The sequence below is a fragment of the Calidris pugnax genome, unplaced genomic scaffold (assembly GCF_001431845.1).
Source record: "Calidris pugnax isolate Ruff unplaced genomic scaffold, ASM143184v1 scaffold41, whole genome shotgun sequence".
Lineage (NCBI taxonomy): Eukaryota > Metazoa > Chordata > Aves > Charadriiformes > Scolopacidae > Calidris > Calidris pugnax.
Genome location: NW_015094509.1, coordinates 23,399,477 through 23,425,267, shown reverse-complemented (window position 1 = coordinate 23,425,267; position 25,791 = coordinate 23,399,477). Strand labels below are relative to the sequence as shown.

The 25,791-nt window shown below is 36.6% G+C and overlaps 1 protein-coding gene across 1 annotated transcript in view; it reads left to right on the top strand.

The window, feature by feature from the left end:
* The first annotated feature begins 3,774 nt into the window (after window positions 1-3,774).
* Window positions 3,775-25,791, top strand: part of LRRC6 (leucine rich repeat containing 6) — a 33,223-nt gene continuing 11,206 nt past the window's right edge. The window contains exons 1-11 of the mRNA XM_014965187.1: window positions 3,775-4,053; window positions 4,282-4,449; window positions 7,298-7,375; window positions 9,100-9,272; window positions 10,276-10,475; window positions 11,608-11,796; window positions 13,661-13,738; window positions 16,390-16,455; window positions 17,958-18,027; window positions 18,869-18,964; window positions 25,562-25,647. Coding sequence (XP_014820673.1) covers window positions 4,008-4,053; window positions 4,282-4,449; window positions 7,298-7,375; window positions 9,100-9,272; window positions 10,276-10,475; window positions 11,608-11,796; window positions 13,661-13,738; window positions 16,390-16,455; window positions 17,958-18,027; window positions 18,869-18,964; window positions 25,562-25,647 — 1,250 coding nt within the window. The 5' untranslated portion in view covers window positions 3,775-4,007. The remainder of the gene's footprint in view (window positions 4,054-4,281; window positions 4,450-7,297; window positions 7,376-9,099; window positions 9,273-10,275; window positions 10,476-11,607; window positions 11,797-13,660; window positions 13,739-16,389; window positions 16,456-17,957; window positions 18,028-18,868; window positions 18,965-25,561; window positions 25,648-25,791) is intronic.

Sequence of the window (25,791 nt, the reverse complement as noted above, 5' to 3'; positions counted from 1 at the left end):
ACCTGAAATGAGGGTGTAGCCAGGTGGGGGTCACCATGTCACAGGCATAGGATGGGGTGAGAGGAAACAGCTACACGTTGTGCCACGGGAGGTTTAGACTGGAAACCGGGAAAAATTTCTTCACAGAAAACGTTGTCAAGCTTTGAAACAGTTTGCCCAGGGAAGTGGTTGAGTCACCATCCCTGGAGGTATTTAAAAGACGGGTAGGTGTGGTGCTGAGGGACACGGTGTAGTGGTGGGCTTGGCAGTTAAAGGCTGGACTTGATGATTTTAAAGGTCTTTTCTGACATAAATGATTCTATGATTCTATGAATCCTACGAACAAGCCACTTCCACAAATGGAAAACACGCTTTCAGCCCAAAATGTGCTAGGCAGACTAGTTGGTGGATATACAGGAGGACAAAAATACCATACAAATGATAGATGAAAGATATATGCGTGAGAAGAGGCACTTCATACACGATTGCCCAGCCAAGGAAAGGGGCCAGTAGCAGCCGGAGTTGTAAAATCTTACTTCTGGATGACACAAAAGTAATTTTTAAGTAATTTTGCATTTCGGGCGGGTACACGGGCACCTCTGGCCGCACTGGCGTGAGGGGGCGGCGCGTGCCGGGGCTGCAGAGGCCCCACCGAGGGCGGGCGGGGCCCGGCCCACAGCAGCGCGCTCCCGCCCGCCCGCGGCCCGCCCGCCCCGTTGCCATGGCAGCGCGCGGCGTCCTGTAATGGCGGCGGCGGCGGGAAGCTGAGGGGCGGCCATGGTGCGGAGTGAGTGTCGCCGAGAGCCGCTTTCCTCCTCTCCCCCGGGACCCTGCCCTCCTCCCCAGGATGTCCCCCGCTCCCTGGCCACCGTGTTCCCTCTCTTCACACCGGCCCCCCTTTGCTGCCGTCCCCCACATCCCCTCTCCCCTCCTGCCTCCCTTCCTCTCCTCGCCTGGCTGGATTGTCTGGTCTCTCTCCTCCCGGGGAACAGGAACCCATTTTATTTGACCAAGCATAGCACAGGGGTGCGTTCGCCTCCTGAAACAGCCCCTGAGAGGCCCAGCAGTGGGGTGGCCCAGGCAGGGACCCCTCTGTATGTGGGGAGATGCTCTATGGAGTGGCTCTTGCCTGGGCCTAGAGCTGTCAGCGCTGGCCTTTCCCTGAATATATAAATTTCCCACACCGCATGATAATTTATTTTTTTTAGGTAGAAGCAGCCCATGCAGATGCTTGATCAGAGACATAAAAAAAAACCCCTGTGTGAGGTTAAAATACACTATACTATTACTTATGAATCCATAATCTTTTAGAGGTAAAGCAGTATGGCCAGAAAATACTGAGTGCTCATACGTATCACTCAAGAAAAAAACTGCTGAGGAGTTCCCTTCATCTGTGATTTTTCCCTGTAATCTGTTTTGATTGTATACTGTCACTGGACTCCCCATGCCTTGCTGGGCTAATATAGTGCTTTGGAAAGGAACTCCTTCTCTCTGCATGAAGCTGGCAGATGCCCACTTTGAGCAGGCACTGCCTGAAGGAGAATGGCTTCATAGCCTGAACAGCATGGGATGAATTTGAGTCTTAAAATAATGGTTGAATACTTCAGTTTTCTGAAACTCAAATTCCCCCACTGTTTATTGATATATCTGCAGCTGTCCACATGCTTATTCTTTCCATTTCTTTAATCCTTTCCTTTGTATCTGTTCCTTTGTGAGTAAAACATGTCATTTTTGGAAGCCCAGCTGTAAAATCTTCAAGATCTGTTACCTCCAGTTGACTGTTGCCATCTCTTACTTCCTCCTGTGTTCATGAGAACACGAGAGTAGCTGTGATCTCTCAGGTCACTGGTCCATTCTCCTATTACTGCACACAACATCAGATATTCTGCTTATATACTGATATAGTATTCTGATATACTTCTCAGTGAGAAGTAATGTTGTAATGTGTTTTGTAAATGTCCTGGGAAAGCTTTTTTTTATATATATAATTTGTTGTTTTCTCTTGCAAGTTTCCCTCATTCCTCTTAAATAAACTAGACAGCATATAAAATGTCAAATATTCACTCAGTTCCCTACAGCAGGTCCCCAAAACACATCTGTAAAGCTCCACTGTAGCATCTGTTGGGAATGATTGTCTCTGCTTTGCAAACCGTCTGGTAATGAAAGTGGATGTTTTTGCATAATCACTGACACAATCATTTCAATTTTCTTTTCATTAGCAAAAGGAAATCTGACTAATAAAATTCTGTCTGGAGTATCTCATATGACTTCTTTTTGCATAAAAGGTATAGAGGATAATGTTATCTCCAACGTTTATGTACACAGATTGTGGAATATTGTTTTCTTGCTCAAACATACTGTTTGCACTGGAAATACCAGCAATGAAATATCTGCCACAAAACACATTAGTAATCAGGCAATATTTTTTTTTTAATTTCCAGCATATTTGCCAAGAAACTGATTAGAAATGCCAATGTTTTTCATATTTTCTATGAAGTCTAAAATATTTAGTAACTATCGTTGCCATTTTTTTTATCTTTTCTCTGTTAATTTAATCAGGTTTAATCAATGGGCTGTTGAAGGGAAGATGTTTATTCAGATGCAGCAAACCTACCCAACATGATTGAAAAAAAACCCCAAAACTTAACTTCCCCAATATACTTTAAATGTTGGCATATATTGCTCTTACATCAATATCAGTATCACCATTATATAATATTATATCACATATAATGGTGATAAGGACAAGGGGCAATGGGCACAAACTGGAACACAGGAAATTCCATCTCACCATGAGGAAAAACTTCTATAGTTTGGGGGTGGTAGAGCACTGGAACAGGCTGCCCAGAGAGGTTGTGGAGTCTTCTTCTCTGGAGATATTCCAAACCTGCCTGGATGCGTTCCTGTCCAACCTGTTTTGGGTGACGTTGGACTAGATGGTCTCCAAAGGTCCCTTCCAACCCCTACCATTCTGGGATTCTGCGATAGGTCTCTAAATCATGTTAGATGAAACTGTTGAACAGAAGTTAGATTTAACCCTGCTCATCTATAAATAGTACAATATACACAAAACCACTTCCACCTTTTTCCCAAAGGCTGTAGATAGGCTTGTTACCCTGTTCAAGTTTGGGCTGAATTGGTACGTAGTTTACCCAGCTTGTACCAGATCAATCTGTGTGAATTTGTGCAGCCATTCCAGGACCACAAATAAAACTGGATGATTTCACAAAGCCTCCCTGAGAGGTTTGTCCCTGAGACTCAGAAGCAATGAAAGAATAATTTTAATTAATGCATGGTAGGAACAATTTGTTTTCATAGTTCTCTGTATATTTCCTCTTTTTACTTAATTTTCTTCAGTCTTTTTGGAAGGCTCACTAGCCTTTTTTGGCATCAACCATCAAGAAAATACCTATGCTAATTTGAGAAAACCCTACTTTTTTAATCAGTACTTCACTGTAGTTCACTGCTTGTCAAGGAGAGGAAAATGCTAGTGCTTTTTTGGTGCAGTGGGCTGGAAACGAAGTAATAACTTCTAGTTCAAGAGCACTGGTTCTCATAGAATTTCTTTACTTCATTATACAGAGCCTTTTCGTTGGTTGAAAGATTGGCTGGCATTAAATATTACCATGTGAAAACTCTGAACCCAAGTCTCTGGTGTCTTTCGGCCACTGAGACTCCTTTGCTGGGCTGCTAATGAGCTGGTAATGCTTAAGAAATACCCAGGATTAAATTTCATTCTAACATAAACATTTATAAGCATGAATTGGTTATGGTGTTGCCTCAAGGACTGAAAAAGTGAAAAATATCTGCCCACTTTCAGCATTCATCCTGCTTATTCCTGTGCACACTGTGCTGGTGGAAGAATATGATGACACACTGTGGCTAGTTTACTTTTTGTGAACATCTGGCATCAGGAAATAAAAGAACATAAAACACTCCATTGCTTGCCTACATGCATCAATCTGCAACCCGAGCTATGCTGAAAATAACGGATGTTGGATTAATTTCTGCAGGGGTATCACACTCATATGGAAGACTCAGCAGTTTTCATATGGATTTTTCTAAATATTACAGGTGACATGGGTGTTTCAAAAAAGATGTTTACTGTGGCAGGGTGGGCTGAAGTTACTTGGCACTTGGTGTCTTTCCTAGCAGATATTTTTTTTTTCTTTTTGGTGGTGTTCCTACCGGCTATGTATTTGGTATGGCAAAACAAAAGATTTTAATGTTTTTATAAGATATTCATAAATCAGATGGCATAAAATGACTAAAAGGAGATATGACATCTAATGTTTCTTTCAGTCACTGAAGATCTCGTTAGAAGACGTGCAGAACATAACGACTGTGAAATTTTTTCACTGGAAGAAATCTCTTTACATCAGCAGGAAATAGAAAAACTAGAGTATCTTGACAAATGGTGTCGAGATTTAAAAATTCTCTATCTTCAGAATAATCTAATTCCAAAAATTGGTAAGTGCTTTCTGGATATGTTTCTTTTTAAATGGATTTACATGCATAATTTTGAAATTAGAAAAAAATGACTGTTGGGATATTTTTTAAGGGAATGCAGAGTAACTACATAAAAGTCCTTTGTGGATCTGCTCATATAAGATTTCCTTTCCCTGTCTCTTTAATAAATTTCTAAGCAGCTTAGAAATTTGCAAGAGAAATTTTTAATGAAAAAGATGGTACTGAAATAGAAGTCACTAGAACATGTGTGGAACACCTTTTATTGATTAAAATCTCATAAGTCAAGATCTAACTTTAATACCCTGTCTTTGTGGCAAACGGAGAGACAAACAGTTTAGCGTATGCCATGAACTGTGGTATCGTAGGACTAGCTCTCCTCATGCTCATTTTTAAATTCAGTTTTCATACTAATGGTCTTTTTATGTTAACATGAAAATAATTTTCATTCGGATAAAATACTTGCTTTTGTGCATAAAGGCAACTTTTTCCAGTGAAGCCTCAATGGTCTTCCTGCACCACGGGAGAAGGTACAATTTCCTACAGTGTGTGTTTTGTGCTATGAGTTCACATGGTTCCTAGGCTCTCTATGGAAAGATACTACATCAGGCCTTGGGCTGGAAAAGCTTGGACTCCACAGATGTAGATGAAGAATGGAAAGTCAAAAGTGCTTAGAAATTATATTAGCATATTTCTTTGAAGTTCCTTAAGAGGAAGAAAAGAAAATCTAGTTTTCGGGTGAAATTCTGTGCTAAGGACTTAAAATCCTCTGGAGGGGTTCATCAGGAAACCCCTAGGGAGTATCTGTACTAGTAACATCTGCGTTTCTTACAGTGGAGGAATCTTGTCCCAGAGAGAATAAGGTTTTTGTTTTATGCTGCTCTGCTCCGCTCCATCAAAAATGGGACTAAAATAAGTTGGTTTTCTCTCTATTACTGTGTCCATAGTAAGGTACTAGACTGCATCTCGTTCTTTTGTCAACACCTACATCTCCTGTAGGTTAGTACAGTGTATCATTCATATTACTGCTTTTGGGACACAAGATTTTTTCAACGGTCTCATTTCTGAGACATTCAATTTTTATCTTAACTTACTCTAAGTGTAAGAGTTGGAAAACCATGCAACTTTCTACTTCATATATTCTTGTGTAATGTAACAGCTTTCCAAGATACTACCTTAGGAACAAAAACAAAAAAGTAACAAAAAAAGTGACCAAAAGGGTTGCCAATAGGGTTGTGTGAAAAAGTACTGAATTTGAGAAGTCTTCCCAGTGGATACCAACATGTTCATGCAGAGCACACAACATTTCCAAGCACATTTCAACATATCATAGCTGAATGCTTTACACTGATTCTCCTGTGATCGGTCTTTTCTCCTTTTAAAGAAAACCCTTACACAGCCCTCAAGATCCAACTTGCCTGCCAACCAGACAGCAAGTTGTAAGGCACCCACTGTATGGATTCTATTCTTAAATGGAAAAATAACCACAAGATGCCTTTGGCTTCAACACTTATCTCTCCAACATCTTCATGTGTATGGGCACTGCCATTACCAAAATACTGTAAGAAAAAAGAATAGCCAACCTAAGTTGCACAGGTCCTTACTGAGAAATTAATTTCATCATGTTTATGAATTATGAAGAAAATATCTCTCAAGGTCTTAGTAAACTAAGTGGCAGGATTAATGTCACCAAACTTTTAGATATCTATGTTGAAGACAGTTACTGTGGCTTCTCTTTATAACCAGTGATGAAGAAAAGGTGTATTTTTGACTATGATTTGGTTCACTGGTTCTAGACAGCCAATTTAAGGTAAGACAAATTGCACCATGAAGAGCCCGTTTCTCCTTATTGATTGTAGAGGAGCCTAGACAACTAATTAAGCTGTAGACCTGAGCTGTGTTGGTTAGGAGAAGCTCCCTCTTCTTGGATTTCTTTCTTTGTCTGAGCAGGACAGTTTGTACAACAGTTAATCAGTGTAGCTTGTGAATTAGAGTCTTCATAATTTCATTGGATAGGTTTTCCAGTCAGATCTTTGTAACATCTCCCCACAACAGTAGGGAGAAACTGGTGAACTGTGACACAACTAATACTACCTATCTTGTCTTAGATGTATGTCTCTGACCTGTCATGTATCTTGAGGGGTATTTGCATTTTTTTGACATTTTTGAGACTGATGAAGGTCCTATTCCCTCTTTATTCCCTTTCTGTATTCACAGAAGGAAATGCTGGCCATTCTGACACAGCCCCACGCATTGGGAACCTGCTAATAATATAGTATAATATATAGCACTGCTTAGATTCCAGATTGTGGTGATGCTGGGTGTCTTTGTTTTGTTCATACTAAAGCCATATAAATCCTTATTTGCAAATTTTTTAAGATGGGAGCAAAGGAGATTTCTTGTATTAACCCTTTAGATAAAAGGTCTTTAAAAATTAAATGTGTACTAAAGAAGCCAATCTTTTATATAAAAGTGAGTGTAAAACCCTAATTTTGTAAAGCTTGACTAAGTATGGCTGATCATTTCTGAGTTTCATGTCAAATGTCACCATGTTTTTTGGCCAGCCCTCTTGCATTCTATACGTGGTTTGGGAAATTGTGATAAAAAAAATGTGTTTATAACCTTCCTTATTTCTTTTTATTTTTTAAGTTAATTTGTGTTTTCAGAGATCTTTTTGGTTTTGTCTTTTCATTAATATTAAAATATTAATGCCCAATAATCTGATACATATTCTGATTTTTCCTTCCTGTTTTTCTGATTTATTGTTTCTTTGGAGTCAAGTGAGAAATTAAAATGTTAATGGCTTTTCCAATGAAGAAAACTGAAATAACAGATCTCTGTTTTGTTGCAGAAAATGTGGGAAAACTGAAGAAGCTGGAATATTTAAATGTAGCTTTGAACAATATTGAAAGAATTGAAAATCTGGAAGGTCAGATTTTAAACAAACCATTTTGCCTTTTCATATAGAAACACTTCAGTTGTGACAGTGTAAAAAAAAAAAAGGGTGGAAGCCATTAAGTATGTCCACAAGTAAAGATACTTTGTTGATTCTCAGAAAGAGCCTTTTTGTGTGCAGAGTTTCAACAAATGCTTCTTTGTAGCAAATGCTGCTACTGCTGCAGTTTTGTCATTGAACATCCTGAAATGTATTTTAACTCGCTTTTTGCGTACTCTCTCACCAGAATTGCCGGCTACGATAGCTCTTTTCTTCAATACTTTGCAAACCAAGAATCTGTATTTTTGATGAAATTAGTGTTTTTCCCTCTCTAAAGATAAGATCATTTGTTATGCAGGTTAGATGGAACAATACAAGGGTTTTTTTTTAATGCTATGCAGGCTGTAAAAAGTCCCTCTTGTGTAATGTTTCAGCAGTCATCTTCACTTCAGCAACCAAGTGTCACACAGAAGCAGGTTCTACAGAGGGTGCATTGGCAATCTGGGGTATTTTTAAATGGTTTTATAGATTATACTTCTCTGTCATTCCATGAAGTCCTCTCCATTTTTTCTGTGTTTAATCCTTTATCCCGTCACTGTAATTCATAGAATCGTAGTAGAGAATAATTTCCCAGTTTGGGTTGGAAGGGAAGTTTAAAGATCACCTAGTCCAACCCCCCTGCAATGAGCAGGGACATGTTCAACTGGATCAGTTGAGAAATTTACATCTGTTTTTATGCCAGTAAGTTTTAAGTTCCTCTATCAGGCAGCATTATTTATCATTCTGATTTGTCATTTACTCGGGAGTCAGAACCTTTGGGAGTGAGCCTTGCAAAAATTTGGGTTATTTAAATCCATAATAAATCATTTTGAGCTGTTTATTTTCTTGCAGTTCCCTTATGCATAAAATACTTGCCAAATAGACCTGCAAAGGAAAAGAAGTGATTACAGTGATGGGCACCAAAGTTGAAGTTGCTCTTAGCTAAACATTTTTACTCTTAGAGTCAAGGTTATGACTCATGGAGAGATTATGATAAAAGGAGAGGCTGATAAATTTTGCACCCAGATTTTCCAGAGCATCTTGTTAGCTAATTTAGAGCTTCTATTTATAATGAATTATTTTGGTTAACAAACAACATTTTCTGGCTGGTGTTTGCAATTTAACCAGCGATAAAGTATTTGCCTCAATAGCTGAGTCCATAGAGTGGAAACCTCAGCTTGACTTGGAGTCAATTTTTAGATAAGCTTATCTTTACTCTTCAGTAATGTTATCTAGGGCTAACAATTACAGAAATAAAACCCATAATTGATCCTGCTCTCCTGAAGCAATTAGACACTCTTTTAGCCATACCTTACCCTAAACTCAATTGAGGAGGGGTACCAAGACAATCAGACTGTTAAAACTAAAACCTAGTTTATCTGGAAATGAAAAATTTAATAGCTCATCTAGTATACAAGAACAGATCACAAAGTTTTGATAGTGATAAAATCTATAATAAGTTTTGATATTCCGTATTTTATTAAAATATTTTTCTTTCTATAAGTATCGTGACCTCATAAACTTAGTCTGTGAGTTACTATTTCACTTGTGGCTAGGAGAGGATGTATTCTAATAGGGTGAAATTAGTATACAGAGAACAAATGCAGATAGTTTTATATCCAATTATGTGTGTGTACTTTTATATTATGAACAAATTGAATTATGTTTTTTTTTACCAGGTTGTGAAGAACTGAAGAAACTTGACCTAACGGCAAATTTCATTGGCGAGCTCACCAGTATTGAAACCCTAAAATATAATATACATCTGAATGAACTGTTTCTAGTGGGTAACCCATGTACTGAATTTGAAGGTTATAGACAGTATGTGGTAGCAACTCTTCATCAATTAAAAGTAAGATTTTAAAAATTAAATTTATATCCAAATCAATAACCAGGATTGTTGACTGAATATACTAATCCCAAAGAAAATAAATGCCCATGGTAGATAAATGGGGTGTATTTTTCTTACTCTCTGAAGGAAATTAAATTATATTCTCAAAAATAAGTGGCTAGAGTAAATAATGTGATAATAAATTACTCCTGTTTTGACTGAACCACATGCATTTGTTAATTTTTCCATCATTTTCATTGGAGATCCTTAAAGAGAATTCTGAAAAAATAAATTCACAACTGTACCATTTTGGGTTTTTTCCTCTTTTGTTTTTATATACACAATGTATTTTTAAACTATTTTCATGATTGCAGAATGTTACCAGGTTGGTGGTACCGTACCACAATATGTACCAAACCAACAGTGTGAGTAAGTAGAAAGACAGAAATCGATGTAAAAATGTACTGTATGGCATCAACTGTAAATAGATACTTTGAGATTGAGGTTTTGTGCAATGATGTACTGATGTAAAGATTTCCTGCCATCACAACAGGCAGTCCCAGTCTGATCTATGCTCCCATAATTTCCCCTGGAGAAGCACAGATGCTTGCTGATCTTGTTAGGGGTATATTCAGCTACTTAGTTGGCAATAAACTATCACATCAAAATTAATAATTTCATAATAGTTTCATGAGCTGAATCAAGGTCAGACAAATATCAGAAATGGCTGAAGGGACTCTTTCTACTGCATAGTCTAATAAGACCAACTCAAATGCCTGGAAAATGCAAAAAGCAGCTCTCAGACACACAAAAGCATTTTCAGATCTGAATAGCAACTTATTGTTAATTATTTTTTTTTAATACGGTATAATTTACATAATGCTATTGACATTTGAAAGGCATATTTTTAACTTTGTACAGAAAATAATTTATCACAATTAACCTACAGCTTAATGGGTTTATTGATTTGAATATGTTGAAAAGTTCTCACATACCTATATTGATTTTTTTTCCCTTTGGGAAGTGCTTGGACAGTAAAGAAATAGGACGTTCAGAGAGGATTCAAGCACTTCAAAACTATCCAGAAGTGAAACAGAAAATAAGAGAGCAGGAACAAGCTTACCTTCTTAAAAGGGACAGAGAAAAAGAAGAGGCTCAAAGAAGAATGCAAGAAAGAAAGGACAAGAAAGAAAATCAAATGAAATCTAAGCTCGATTTTAACAGGTATCAGCAATAACAGTTCGTGAGTAAACATAATTCTTCTCTTTCTTCTTTATGAATTTTATTTTTCCTCATTAAACAGTTTATATAACTAAACTTAAATATTTTTGTCTTTATTGTTGATTCTAGCAGAATTATTTTTCATCATGCATGTTATCTCTAATGAAAAATATAATTAATTACAAACATAATGAATTACTGACCTGCAGACAGTACAATAGAATTTTTGTCCCAAAACTCCAATCTAAATTGTCTGGGTGCCAAAAGAATGTAATTGATAGCTTCTTTCAGGAGAACAGCTGGAAAATGTTATTTAAGGTGATGCAGGGCTTCCAGAGAAAGCAGCTGTTCACCTATAATTTGTTTTGCTTTATAGTTATTAGATATGAAGACTGGAATGGAATATTGTAGATCTTTTGAGATGCAAAAGGTTATGGAATGTTGATTTCTGTACTTCCTCCACCTGATATCACTGAGATTACCTGGATAGCAGAAGGATTTTTGTCTGGGATCATCTTCCACTGCAGTTGCCACCCATTTTACTTTTAATACAATACAGACTAAGTTCCATGGAGCTTGCTATAGAACTTGATCCTCACAGATCATATCTATAATATAAATTTAGTTTTCTCTCTACATTGATAGAGAATTTCTAAAGATTACAGAGGCTTAGAGCTAGGGTGGGGAAAGTGATTCAGGCTCCAAAATCACCCTGAGGAAATGTCTAAGTAAAATGTTACTACCTTATAAAATTTCCAATCTGCTGCTGATTGATATTGGGAATACTTAAACATCACATGCCCTGAAGGTTTTTTTTTCACCAGGGGTATCTGAAAATGTTGTTCCTGAAATTCAATCTGTTGAACTATCTATCGGGGTTTTCAGAATCTTAGGCATAACCATAGTATCATTTCTTAGTTAAGTCTGTGAAAAACATTATGTCAAAATATGTTTTGTTGGTTAATGAAAGAAGCACAACAGAGAATATTGTCCAAATCTATAAGATACTGTTCTTGGTAGGAATTATACAGTTATTATTATTGGGTTAAAAAGATATTATTGTAAGAATTCATTAGCAACTACTGTTACTCTTTCTTCATTTAATTGGGATAATATTCCATGTGATCTTGTGTAGCCCAGGCTCTCTACACAACAAAGCAAGCCATCAGGCAGAAGGAGGCAGAGAACAAGAAACGTGGAGAACAGCTGAAGATGATGAAGAAGACAGAAGATTTTGGGAGGAGCCTACACCGTATACTCCAGAGTCTAGATTAGAAACTCACAGATATATTGAAGAAAAACGGAGAGCTAAAGACAACATAAGGTATGTTTTCATTTTTTGATGTATTCTATGACTTGAGGAAGGGAAAATTTTCAAAGGTACAGAGTAGAGGGAGGTGACTGCCTCACATTAAATATTACTGAGAACTGGCAGCTTAAATCCCCGTTGCCTGTGCAAATATGCTTATAAAATCTAAGTAAAATAGTCAGATTGTTCACTTTGTTTTGTTTCAGTTTCTAAAATATATTTATGATACCTTTTATTTTGTTTTTCTCAAACAGAGTATTAAAATATAATTTCTATTTTTACCTCAGTTTTATGGACCTCAGAAGTTTCCATCAGTTAATTAATGTTTGGGGTAGCTCAATGTTTAATATTCTTGCTAAAAGCATTTATCCAGAGAGCTGGTTGCATTACAGAAATGCCCTATAGGCCATGCTAGAAAATTTTTGCACAAGTGGCATTTGAGCCACCTTTTCTATGCTACTTAAAAAAATTTTCACATACTTTATCAAATATATTCATCCCGAGTAATAACACTCTTTGTGTTATCTTTGCTCTTTGGCATGGTGGATCTTAAGATGTCTGGCCTCTGAAAAGCCTTTAAAACTTTCTAAAGTTTTTTTGCTGAGCATGGAAAATAGGTGCAGATGCTAGCAAAAAAAGTTATTTTGTTGTTGCCAGCTTATCAGTTCCACAAACATTGTAATGTCTTTGTTTTTTTCTTTTCCTTTTTTTCTTTTTTTTTCTTCTTTTGCTTATATAACAGCATTTGTGCCAGAGATTTTTCTAGCTCTTCTTCTTAAGGACATGCTTTTTAAAAAGATTTTTCAAGCCTCAGTATTGAAAAAATCAGTTCTAGGGAACTCTCCAAGAAGTCTGGAAGTCTGCATTACTTGATTCTATTATTAATTCAAGGTCTAGCACTTTCCCAGAAGAACTGCTGTGAAACCCAGATTCTAGCTAGTTAGAATTCTGGTTTTTTGGGGATGTCTTGCTCTAGTCAAGATCAAATGTGTTCCAAATGCTTCCCTCTAAACATTCAAAGAGAGTCCAAATAACATTATAATAAAGACAGAATAATTCCTTTCTGGATTGGTCTAAATTTCAAAACAACTTAAAGGAATCCTTTCACAGTTCATTTTGCTTTGGTAGTGAGATTTTTGGTAGGTAACGTGAGAAAGGTGAGAACAGAAAAGTGCCCCTGACAACTTCAAATCATCCTTGGTGGATGGTGAGATTGAACTTTAATGTGAGTTAATCAGTACAAAGGATATTTATTTCAGTAGAAAATTGACGTTAACTCAATGAGACCAATGCTAAGTTTGAACCTATTTATGACCTGTTAGTACACGTTAAATTTGCCAGCTGGGTTGTAGTTGGACAATTGATAATAAACTGAGGACATGTGACTGATAGACATGCTATTTAGAGATATGTCAAGCTTTTGTTCAGTAAAAGTAATTAAGTTAGCATGAATAAAATTTATTTTTAGAATTGTTTGCACATGTATCAAATCAACTAACAGTAACAATACCACATGATTATTATGAGCATTCATAACTAGAAAACCCCTCATTTCATATGTTTAAGAAAGCCACTGATTTCTTAAGATAGACCAGATAAATTTGATATGTTACTGTTGGATAATGGACATTGTGACATGTGGAAGTTATTACCAATGTAAAACATGATATTACAAAGCATTTGCTCATCTTTACTTGATGCTTTTGATGTGCAATTAGACATTTGATATAACCTGTTTTGTTTCAAAATAAGTTGTATCCTTAACATCAGATACCAGATAATTTTTACCTCTTACCACCCTCTTCCTTCTTTTTTGCTATGACACATAAAATACCAGATTGTGAAATTATAAACCATTTTTTCTTTCTGTTTTTTTAAGGGAATCACAAAAGAAAGAGAAGCCTCTTCGGCCATTGGTCACTGCAGAAGGAAAAGTTCTGAATGTGAATGTGCCTAAGTATGTAACGTTACGAGGTTAAACAGACTAATCTCTCTACAGAGGATTTGGGCAACTATTTCAAAATATGTGACAATACAAAAATTAAAGGGCTGACAAATTCCCATTGCAGTATTATGTTCCTGGTGGGGAAACTGACCTCTAAAATTATGTTCTGATGCTGGAAAAAGAATTAGTTTTCAGTGAGTGAAGTGCTGAGGGTTGTTTAATTTAACATCTTGGTCTCTGATGATAGAAAAACTTGTTTTTCTGTAAAATATATAAGACATTTTACTCTTTTCCCTTCTATGGTAAGGGTCTCTTTCTTGGAGCATCTTGCTAATAGTTGAAAAAGTTTAACCAATTCGACCATTGAAGATAAATGTGTGTGAGTAACCACTTTAAATTATTATTTCTGGGCAAAATAATTCTATCCTCTGATGACAGATGTAAAATTAGAATTAGGAAGGATATGTAATTAACTCCCATGACATGAGGTCCTTTGACACTGAGTGAGGTCTCTAGCAACAGAAGCTGGTGATACAGGGAAGTCTCTTATATTTTATCCGTTGACAAAGGCACCTGGTATTCAAGTGTTTTGGAATGAGTTTCCAGGGCTATAAGCCATGTGGTACTGTTGGTTTCACTTGAACCAAACCTTTCTTTTCTAAGGGAAAACAGGAGATAGAGAGTCCAAACACTGTTTCCTTATAAACAGTTCCTCAAAGAGCCTCCTATAGGAGCTTAATCAAGTGGCCTACTAAGGGACACATACCTGTCTGCTGTCCTCTGAACAAGTTTTTCTATCATAAGACTGCTTTAGCTGCAAAATCAAAGCTAAGAATATGTTTAGAATGAAGAATGCTTTCTACATCTTGTAATTTATAAATCCTTTCAAATTCAAGGAATTTGAAAACTTACATTACAGGATCAGTGCATAATTTTCAGTGGTATATGGAAAATTAAAGGTAGTGACAGAAGAGCTCATGTTTTTTTCCATCCGTACCAGAAGTTACTTACCAATGTATTGATGTAATTTTTTTTTTGATAAAAATTCATTAACTGAAGCTTTTTTAAAATAGTTTTCTAGTTCAAAGGAGAGAAGTCTAAAATTTGATTTTGCCTCTAAAAAGCAGAGGCATTTGGAATAAAGCTCTGATTATCTTTTAAAAAGTAATCCAGTCCCCTAGATTTCTCTGTTAGTAGCAGTCCTGTTTGTGTCACCCAAGATTTCTGGATTGGAATTTAGTCTGTGGATGTGCCCATGTAAAGCCAGATCAACGAGCAGTTTTTATCACGGCTTCAGCAGGAATATCACAGCCCTTCAGCACAATCTGGCAGGGGATTGGAGAGACATAAATAAAGAGACACAAGTAGACAGATGGTGTTCTCCAAAGTTTTTGCTTCAAAGTGAAAGTCTAATGTCCACAGTAATGTCCAAGCTTCTCTGATGTTCTTTTGGAAGGTTAGCAAGGCTGCATTCTGCTGAGAACAATTCTGATTAAGCTTCCTCCTAGAAAAATTTGTAATTTTTTTCTCTTTCTCACCCTTCGTGTTTTATTGAATTCTCAAAATGTGTGATGCAGTAAGAGAAAAAACATAGACAGGAAACAAAGCCGTTTTGTACTTTTTGCAGCTTTCCATTAAAAATACCCATAAGCTAAAAGCTCCATAAGCTTTCTTGCAAGTTGGCTGTATCAGAATACAGGAGATCAAAGAGTTAAAATGTGTATCTGGCAAATATTGTTATTGTTGAAAAAATGTATCATCTAAATTGTTAACATCTGAGCTTCTGTAACCTGAACCCAAAGTATCTAAACATTTTAATGTCACTGAAACATTCCAGATAAATTGCATTAAGAAAACCCCTCTCATTTTATACCAATAACTACATTATAAAAATCTTCTAATTTATAGGTGGGTTTTTTTTTGGTTTTTTTTTTTTTTTTCTGTAGTTTAATACATGAGAAATATTTGAGTATATCAGCAGAACTGCAGAACTTGTAAATTTAGACTAGATCTCCTTGCAGTTTTAGTAATAGATGTTGTTTTCAATTTATAACTGGTAAGACTCCTTCACAATTTTAAGAATTCAGCCATCAGGTCACAAACATGCAGCTAATACAATCCACAGTCTCATTTTCAACAAATATTATAAAGCTTTTAGAATCAAGGATATTGTGCAAATCATGCTTTACTTTGGAAATGCACAGGCAGATATTTATAATCTATGCAAATTAATTGCTATGAAAAAAGATGCATTTTTTTTAAACTTATGATAAGATTAGAACTACCAAGTTCCAGGCTTTTCATGAACTCTTTTTTCGGTGCAGATGTTAATCGAGCAGACAGATTTCACCAGCAGATGTCTCTGTTTCTGCACTGACAGACTGATCTTAATTTTAACTGACCTTCAGCAGTATTTTTTGTGAGTTTCTTGTGGGTTGGGTGAGGAGAACAGAAAATAAATGTTAGAATGACTTTGGTTCAAATGCCAGTATTTTTTTCTGTTCATGAGGAAAATTGCAACTCTTTCTATAATTATCGTGTGACATATTGCCTACATATGTCTACATATTGTTGTATTTGTATTCAGCTGAAATTGCTAGCAGTTGAATTTGAATTACTCTAATTGTAATTATCCTGGAGGTGTTTCTTGTCATTATTACTAGGCTTCATTTCTCATTGAAAGATGATGAAGATAACAACCAGATCGTCTTGGATCTTGCTGTTTACAGGTCAGTATTTTTTTTCCCTCTTAATTTTGACATTCTTAAGTTTCAGAACACTACTCTTTGTAATGGGGACTTTTCAAGAGGCAAACAAATAACATAGGGGGTAACTGAATCAATCTTGAAGTCTGTGCCAAAGAAATGAAGCTGAATAAACCAAACGCTTTTGAGACTCTTCTGCTACTCCTGAATGAGGACTCTTGTTACTAATAGTCCTTTTTGGAATTGATATTTTCTGCAGCTCACAGTCAGGTCTCATCCACACCTGTGCTTTTGTACCTATGTAAAATATTTTCCATTCTTCATTTGGATATTAGGGTTTTAAGGGGGGGGGGGGGGGGGGTTGCCTATTCTCTGGCCCTAGAAGTGCTCCAGTACAGTCCATGTCCTTCTAGTTAAATTCTTCTCCTCCCCAGGTCAGAGCAGGTTAGCCTTGTCCTACTTTCCTTGCTTGCTGGAAAGACTCCATGGCCCATGTTTTTTCCTGAACTGTGGCAGGACATTGCCTGGAAGAACTTTGGGTGAACCAGGCCAAAATATGACAAGGAAACCTGGTAACTATTTGATGGTATATATACTATAAGCAGTACAGTGGCCTTGCCCACACTTCAGGAAAGGACTGGAAACCCACAAGCTTATTTAACCACTATTCATGCCAGGTATTCTTCACTTAAAACTCATTAATTTCCCTCAAAAAAGGCCTGCTCCATGTTTCTGAATTTGAAGAATTAGGCTCCAAAAATGTGTTCAGGTGCAGTATAATGTTGGATATGTTGTAATATTCTGTGCTCACTTGTAAGAAATGTAAATTTAAAAGTTTGAAAAAATCACCCAAGAAGTAGCTTTATAAAAGAAAGGAAATACGGAATACTTACCTGTGCATTCACTAGTGGGTCACAAGAAGGGTCACAAGAACACAGGTGTATGTGTCACATGATGAAGAGCAGATGTTAAAGTGGAGCTTTTACAAGTCACAAATTTTGTTTGACAGTACTGAAATTTAAATGTACTGTTTCCTGGGAATGTAAAGTGTCTCTGTTCATTGTTTTCCAGCAAATTCTGTCAAAAAAAACCCACAAAGAAACCAAACCACCTCATTATAAATTTACTAGTTAAGCCTTCTGAAAGAAAAGTAGCAAAATAATTTTACAATTTTAAATAACAAATAAACTAATTATCATATTACTGTAAAGCACTAAACTAATAGAAGAAAGACCTCTTCATTTTCTACAAAGATTTTTAACTTTTGCACTTACACAGTAGCTGATATGGTGGACTTGACAGAAGTAAGACATTATTTTAATTGGCATTCTATGAATGCACAGGAAGATCATGCTTTTTTTCCAAGGACATTAAATCCTAATAATATTTCCTAGAACTTAGTCACTGATGTTAAAGTTTGTAGGTTATAAGCTGTGAAATCATTGTTTCAGAGCAATATAGTCTGCACTGCTTATTTAGTGGACTGTACTGTGGATTGATTAATTTATTTATATCTCATTCTGAAGACATTTGGACACTTCTCTGCTTGATGTCGATGTCCAGCCAACTTACATACGAGTACTGGTGAAGGGAAAGGTTAGTCTTTTCTTACTACATTCATTTGAAATCAAGAGTTAATCCTTACCATAGTTATTCAATGCACTCTGCATCTGACTTTTATGCCTTACCAGCCATGTACACTTATGCAGAAAAAATGCTTGTTTATTCTTACATTATTTTGGACCACACATGAATTGGGGAAGTCCTAACCAGAAGATGGGCATAGCCTGAAATGAAATTTCACTCTTTCCCTCCTTCTCTCTTATTCCCCACACACAGTGTACCATAATTCACTTAAGAGAGCTTGCTAGTTGCTCTAGGCTAGAATTTAGCAATTTCACAGTCTGGAATTTATAACTGACAGAAACAAATGCATGTATATTTTGAAAGGGCATTTAAAATGTCATTTCAGTTTTCTTTCTTCTCAGTGGTTTTAATTTTATCATCAATTTTTTTAAAAAAATTCAAAGAGCTTAAACAGTAAACCAAAATCCCTATTTTTGACTGTACCAACTGCATAAACAAAACTTCAGAATTACTTTATGTCTGAAATAGGCTGGATAATCTTTCTCATTTAATTGCTAATATAAGTCAAGCATCGCTTCATAACCTTCTTTAGAAATGTCACTTCAGGAATGACAGCAATTCAGGAATATACATATGACTTGACTTGTAAGTAAAAGCTGTTTAGTGTGCTAATCATTTATTAGGATTAGTACTACTACATATAAAGTGAGAGGATTTAGACCTATGCTGTATTTAAGATCAAAGGATGTGACAGTGATGTTTCTGTGTCTGTTCTGTCCAGGTGAAAAATAAAATTAAAGAAATAAGTTTATTTTAGAATTATATACTCCAATTGCATAATTTCTCATAGCCATTTCAGCTTGTGCTCCCTGAGGAAGTGAAGCCAGACAGCAGCTCTGCTAAAAGATCGCAAACAACCGGTCATTTAGTTGTCAGCATGCCAAAGGTATGTAAAATAATCTGAGGAGGCATCATACAAAGATACTTAAAATGTGTGAGTGCTTTGGGAATGTTTCTGATTTACAGGTAACATCTGGTGAGCTACAGCTATTCAGTCTAGCCATTCCCATCAGGACATATCTTCCAAAGAAGGAACATTCCAGAAAGGCAATTTAATCATAGTGCTAAACCTTAAGAATTAAGATCTCTTTAAAGAATCATTATGAAAATCTAATTATAGACATCCTTGTCTTTCCTTTATTTTCAACAAAACCAGTTTTTTTATATATGAAAAGAGACTCTTCAAAACATGCCGTATTGTGTAAATGAGTAAAAAGATGGATTTTTCAAATAACTGCAAATAAGCAAGTTACCTACTATCTTTTTCCACCCATGAAGTAACAAAACCAGATCAATTTTTCAAAATTTTTGTGGCACACACACATATGAAGATTACCTTTTGGTTCAAGGACAGGAATGAAATAGTACTCTCGTGTCTCAGGTGATCAGAAAAAGAATTGCTCAATTAATTTTCCCTTCATGCTCCCCCCAGCTGGAAAGGATCCATGGCCCAGCTGTAACAAGTTTATGTAATCACAGAGCAAGAAGGTTGTGGCAACGTGGTGTTTTAACTGAAAAATGCTGCACAGCAGTCCCTGGTACTTAAAGAAACCTCAGTAGAAGTCATATTCCACTAGTATTTCTAACTCTGTACTCTCCCATCTCACCCGTGCTCCAGTGTTTGCCTGTACAGTGTCGTGCTGATCAGGATTTGAGTGAATTCTGCTGGCAAGTAAAACCAAATTGGCTTAAAGTGTGTTTTGTATTCTCCCTCTTCCCTGCCCAGCCCAGTTCTTGTGGTGCAAATGAGAGCAAACTGATAGCTGTGTCCACTTTATTCCCTCTCCACTCTGTCGTCCTATGGTTTCAGTAAATGTAGCTTGTACCCTGGATACCTAAGCTGATGACATAATGAGTAAATAAGGTAGAATCAAATGTGGAATCAGATAATCTCCTACTGATTCCCACACGTCTGCCAAAAAATTAGAGAATAGAGAAGGAATGACCAGTAATGAGGAACAGCTGAAGACATGGAGGTCACCTTGCCTTACTGAAGTGGGCAGTGAGAGAGATAACAGGTGGCCAGCCAGCAGCCGTTGGAAGTTTAGAGGCCATTAGAGTTTAAATAGAGGGAATATGCAGTAGTGTGAGCCAGATTAAAAGACATGGGGTAGAGGTACCTTTAGGCTTTGGGGCTTAACTGGTAGGATGCTGGCAGAAACAGGTAGGTATTTAAAGTGGGACTTGATGTCATTTGCTGTAAGACTGAGTTCTTGGATGTGCAGGAAGAACAGAGATGGATTGAAGGGCCTGGAGCAGACAGGGAGCTGGAAGTTTTTGGAAGGTGGAGTTCTGGAGGTGAGAATGGTGGGGTTCTGGGAGCTGTGGTAGAGGTTAATCAACTTTAGCATCATGCTCTTATACCATTATGCCTTTGGAGGGTTGGGCTGCTTTGAAGGCCTCTGGGACTACATCATATATTTTTGGCTTTCAGAAAGAAACAAATTCTTAGTGCTTTAGCCTTACCCTTCTGGCCTCTGGTAAGTTTTTCTGCTGTGTAGGAGCAGTGAGACACATATGAGTCTGCCAGGATATATCAATTGCAGCACTTTCTTCTGAAGGAGTAACCTTCAGCTGTTATTAGGGGTCATTTATTTCTCTTTGGGCTTTGATTTAATTCTAAGACTATGCAACTAGTAGCTGTAAGTAAAAAGCTATTTTTCAGCTTTTGGCTTTTTCCACTTGTGGTTCTATACCTTCTATCTTTTCTTCTATGCTCCAGTCCCATACCATCTGTCTTTCCCTACATGGACAGCCTCTCATTAAATCACAAACTGTCACTCCAGCATCAAGCACGCAGTTTCACCAGGAGCTTGAAGAATGCTGAAAATTGTACTCACTTGGTTAAAATCTGTATTTTGTTAATGTTCAAAATTCACTCATATAAGAATTTATGCTTTCCTAAGCCTAAATCTTTGAAACTGTGGCCTTGACATTTGCCATTTTACTATTTACTTGTCATTTGGATATTTTAAGTGCTATCAGTTTTTTATGCCATAACCTGCTTTTATTACTCATACGTCTTGCAAGTCTCTTTGTGGATAATCAATGCCTTAGAAAATGTAAATATTTCAAAGAGTCTCTGGAGATAATCAAATCTGCTGCTTGCTTAGAAAGTCAAACCTAAATCATCAAAATGAATACTATCTCTTCATATGTGGTTGAGAATTGCCTTTATTCCACTATTAACTTTACATTTCACTTACATTTCACCTACCTTGATATTTTAGCTACATTTACATATTTTACCTACCTGAGGGTCTGGAGCCTGTTTCATCTCAGAATATAATGATTCCCAGATATTTGTGAGACCTGAGGAGAGAATAACTGAGTTATGTTCTGAGTTCTGCCTTGGTTTGCTTAAAAACTATTTGTGTAGCTGGGACACAGGAGATATGCATGAATGGAATGCTGCATGGTCTAATATCTTTGCTGTCAATGTATGCAAAAACTTGCAGCTTTGCAGAAAAGGATGTGAGAGCCTTGGTGGACACCAAGTTGAACATGAGCTGGCAACATCCTCTTCTGCCGAAGAAGGATAATTGTATCCTAGGCTGCACTAGGACTGCTGCCAGCAGGCATCTCTTTTGTACTCCCCAGTACAAAAGAGATGTGGACATACTGGAGAGAATCCATCAAAGGACCACAAGGATGATTAAGGGACTGGAGCATCTTTCCTATGAGGAAATGCTGAGAGAGCTGGGACTGTTCAGGCTGAAGAAGGCTTGAAGGGATCTTATCAATACATATAAAAACCTGAAGGGAGGGTGCAGAGAGGACAGAGCAAGGCTCTTTTCAGTGGTGGCCAGTGACAGGACCAGAGGCAGTGGGCACAGACTGAAACACGAGGTTTCATCTGACCATCTGGAAACACTTTTTTACTGTGGGTGTGACCAAGCACCGGCACAGGTTGCCAAGGGAGGTTGTGGAGTCTCCAATCCCCGGAGATACTAAAAAGCTGTGGACATAGGCCCAGGTACTGGATCTAGGTGGCCTTGCTAGAGAAGGGGGAGTGGACCAGATGACATCCAGAGGTCCTGTTCAACCTCAACCATTCTGTGAGTCTGTGATCCTGTGAACTCCATGGATTTGCTGACAAAAGATGGATTTGTGCTGCGTTGCAGCATTTGCACGTAGCGGGTACAAACCTATTGTTCTTTGCTCTGTATGACAGTCACAGAATCTGGTCCCTTCCCTCAGCATTGAATTAGAGTGCACGCGCTATGTTTTGGGGATTCACGTCCTCCTCACATTCTCTCTATCCATACCAATTTTATTGGTATCATTGGGATGTAATCTAGGAAGAATGAATAAAGTTTAGCAACAACTGGAAGGCCAATAGATGTTTTTCCTCAAGAACATTATGGCTGAGGTTATGAACAATGTCTGAGAATACTCATTTGAGATCATCAATTTAATATGAATTCCTTTTAGAAAGATGATAGGAAGAATAGAGTTCATGCAACTTATTTCAGCCTATATCAGTGATAAGACAAGCCTAATGACTATATTGCACTGTATTTACCCATTTTGTTCCTGATCAACAATTATTATAAAAATAAATTTATTTGCACCTAGGTAAATGGCCTCACACATTCTTTAGGTAACAGAAATGTTTAGAATGCTTTAAACCTAAAAATAGTCTCCTATAATAAGCTTCTTGCAATACTAACTTGATATGATCTCTCTTTTTTCAGTAACAGAACAAAGCACTAACTGAATTCAGTAGGTGTTTTTCACTTGCTTTAGTGAGTTTCTGATCAGATTACTAAAGCTTTCACCATTCATCTTCCAGCCTGTTCATAGTTCCCCAGCCTTTAAAATGAAAAACAAAACCTCTTTCCTTGCCTCTCTGATGACCTTGCCATACCACAGATGTTGGAGATAGTAAATTCCACATGAAGTGAAAGAAAGCAAATAATTTTCACTTTTTCTGGAAAGATTTTTTTTTTCTTAAATATACTGTTTATTGCACAACAAATCACTGCAGAATGAGTGTCTTTATAAAGCAGTGTCTACCAAAATGTTTGGAAGGTCACCAAAACAAACTGAAGGACGCAACACTCAGTGAAGTGATGTAGAGATGCTTTTAAAGTTCAGTGTTTTCACTGTAGTGATCATCTGTACAGAGATTTTGCATGAGTAAGGAGCTGAGAGTGACTACCTTGTACGTGCTTAATTTTGTGAGAAAAATATTTGTGACATGAAGCTTTTTAAACTTTGAACTTCTATGCTCTGGCAGTGCCATCTTTGCAGATGATGCAGAAAAATTAAAAACTGAGAGTTTCTTTAATAGACTTTGACAAAAATTGGCATATTTAATCAGTGATTTTGTAAAATGTCATCAGTAGATTACAGCAGTAGCATTTTAATTAATGTCTGAGAAACAGCATCAAAAATCAGTGTTATTAGCAAGCAGTTTTTATTTAGGGTTCTGAGACATTGTGTCATGTTTTAAAACTTCACTTTCCTTATTTTAGTGATTCAGAGAGCAAAATTTGGACTCTTTGATTAATTCTTTATTATACAAGCAGTCACAAATGAATTCTGACAGCTTTTTATTGCCTAGGCCTTCAAAAGCATTTAGAAACTTAGAGATCAATGAGTTAGATTCCTGAATTAATTTAAAAATAGGAGGGGTATACATTATGCATGTCAGTGTAAAGGTTATTTGATAGAATTTCACTCTATAATTCTCACTTATCTAGGTATGGTAAATGCAGTAATATTTCATTACTGTCAAAGACATGTGGAGACATACAGCTGGGGAACCCTGGAAATCTATTAATGCTTCAGAATGAATGTGTTTCAGGGAAACGCTGTTACTCAGTGGAATTCCTGTTGTAGAAGAAAGTCACTGGAGGAAAAAATTGTGGACTGAAAAGACGACTCAGCTAAAAAATATTGTTTCCACATATTCATTCTGTTTTCTCAAATATATTCTAGATTCTATGTAACACATCCATTTCTAGAATTCTCTGATAATTATATTAAAAGAGCTCTCCTTTCTGTTTTCTGATTAATGCAAATATTAACAACAGTTTCATAAAATCACTTTTAGAAAGCTTCATTATATTAATTTATATATGTATATCACAGGCTTAAAATTTCACACAGTTATCTTCCTACTGACTGAGTCCAAAGTTCTATATTTAGTCACAGTTGAAGCTATGGCAGTTCTGTGTTCCACAACAGTTATCCTCACGTGAGCAATGTCACTAAGAGATGGACAGTCTTGATGATGGACTGACTTGGTGAAGCTCACATACCATTCTTGCATATGGAGTTGTTTCAAAACCAAGAAAAATTAGAGAGTATCACTTAAATATTTTCTTGAGCAGAGGTAGGAGGGCATCTATTGAGCAAAAGATCTCTTAGGTTAAACAATATTTGATAATTGATAATGAATGTTCTAGAAGGCAAATCCTATCCCTTCCCTAAGTTCCAGGATTGCTTCTTGTCAAGGAAGCCTTTATTGTTGATTGCAGAATCAGCAAATTTCCTCATCATCCTTGATGATGTGCTCTGAGGACCAAGTAAGGAATATTAGTCTCAAGGGGCTCAAAGAAATGAATTATTGTTACAGAACGAACACTAGAGGGCCTGCTGAGGAGAGAGGGAAGGCCCAATGAAACAACCTTTCCTTCACCAGAGTAGATACAGAATCAGAAGGAATCAGCTCCTTGACAATGAATTTCAGCAATGTATGACAAGCTCCAGGATCTGCTTTATTTCTTGCATATTTTAGAAATGAGAAAATAAGTTTACTGGTGATCTGGAAGAGATTACTTTCAAAACAGTTGTACTAGGAAATAGTCAATAAAATTAACCATGTGGTTCCTATTCTCCTTTCTTTCAAATGCTTAAGGGGTTCCTCTCCTATAGTGTTATTATGAAGGGCAAGAGCTACCCTTTTGCCAGTAACACGTCTGCCAAACAAATAGCGATGGACGTGTTTTCTTTGAGAAGAAGGATTCACTTGGACTTTGAATTAGAGAATTTTAGCAGAAGAGCTGAGGGAGTTTGTGTTCACTAATCCCTTTTATAAAAAGTGAGAAGTCCAGACTGCAGCAGATTCTTTATTAAAAAATGTCTGAACTACCACATGGATACCAGAACAGAAATGCAAGTGGGAGGCACATCATAAGCCAGTTAGTTATGGAGAAAATCAGTAATGTGCATTATTAACGTGGTACTAAACTAGACAGCATATATTTTAATACAAATATATATATTTAAATACTTAAACATATGTACATATACTTATATATATATTTGAATATAACTCCATTCAGATAATTTGGTTAAAATTGTGTTATGCATGTGTTTCATGCTGAGTGACAAGTGTTAAAATCTAATAGAGTAAATGTCACAAGAAAAAAATTACCCTCTTAATTTCTCTCTTTTTGAGAGATTATTAAAATGCTTGAGAGCATAAATATCAACTGTTATGAGACTTATTTTTGGTCTATTTTTATTCTAGGCTAAAGAAATAATCCTGCCGAAGCAAAAAGTATCAACTTCAGTTAAACATTCTGACTGCAGTACACCGCAAAAAACTGGAAGAAGGTAATTCCTTTTTTTCTTTTATATTATTTTTGGTTTTCATCTGTCTGTTATTCACATGCTGGAATGTATGCTTCTTACTATGTTATTGTTGAAAGTATGAAAATATTGATTTGTACAGAATAAAACTGTGTCCAAAAGCTTTAG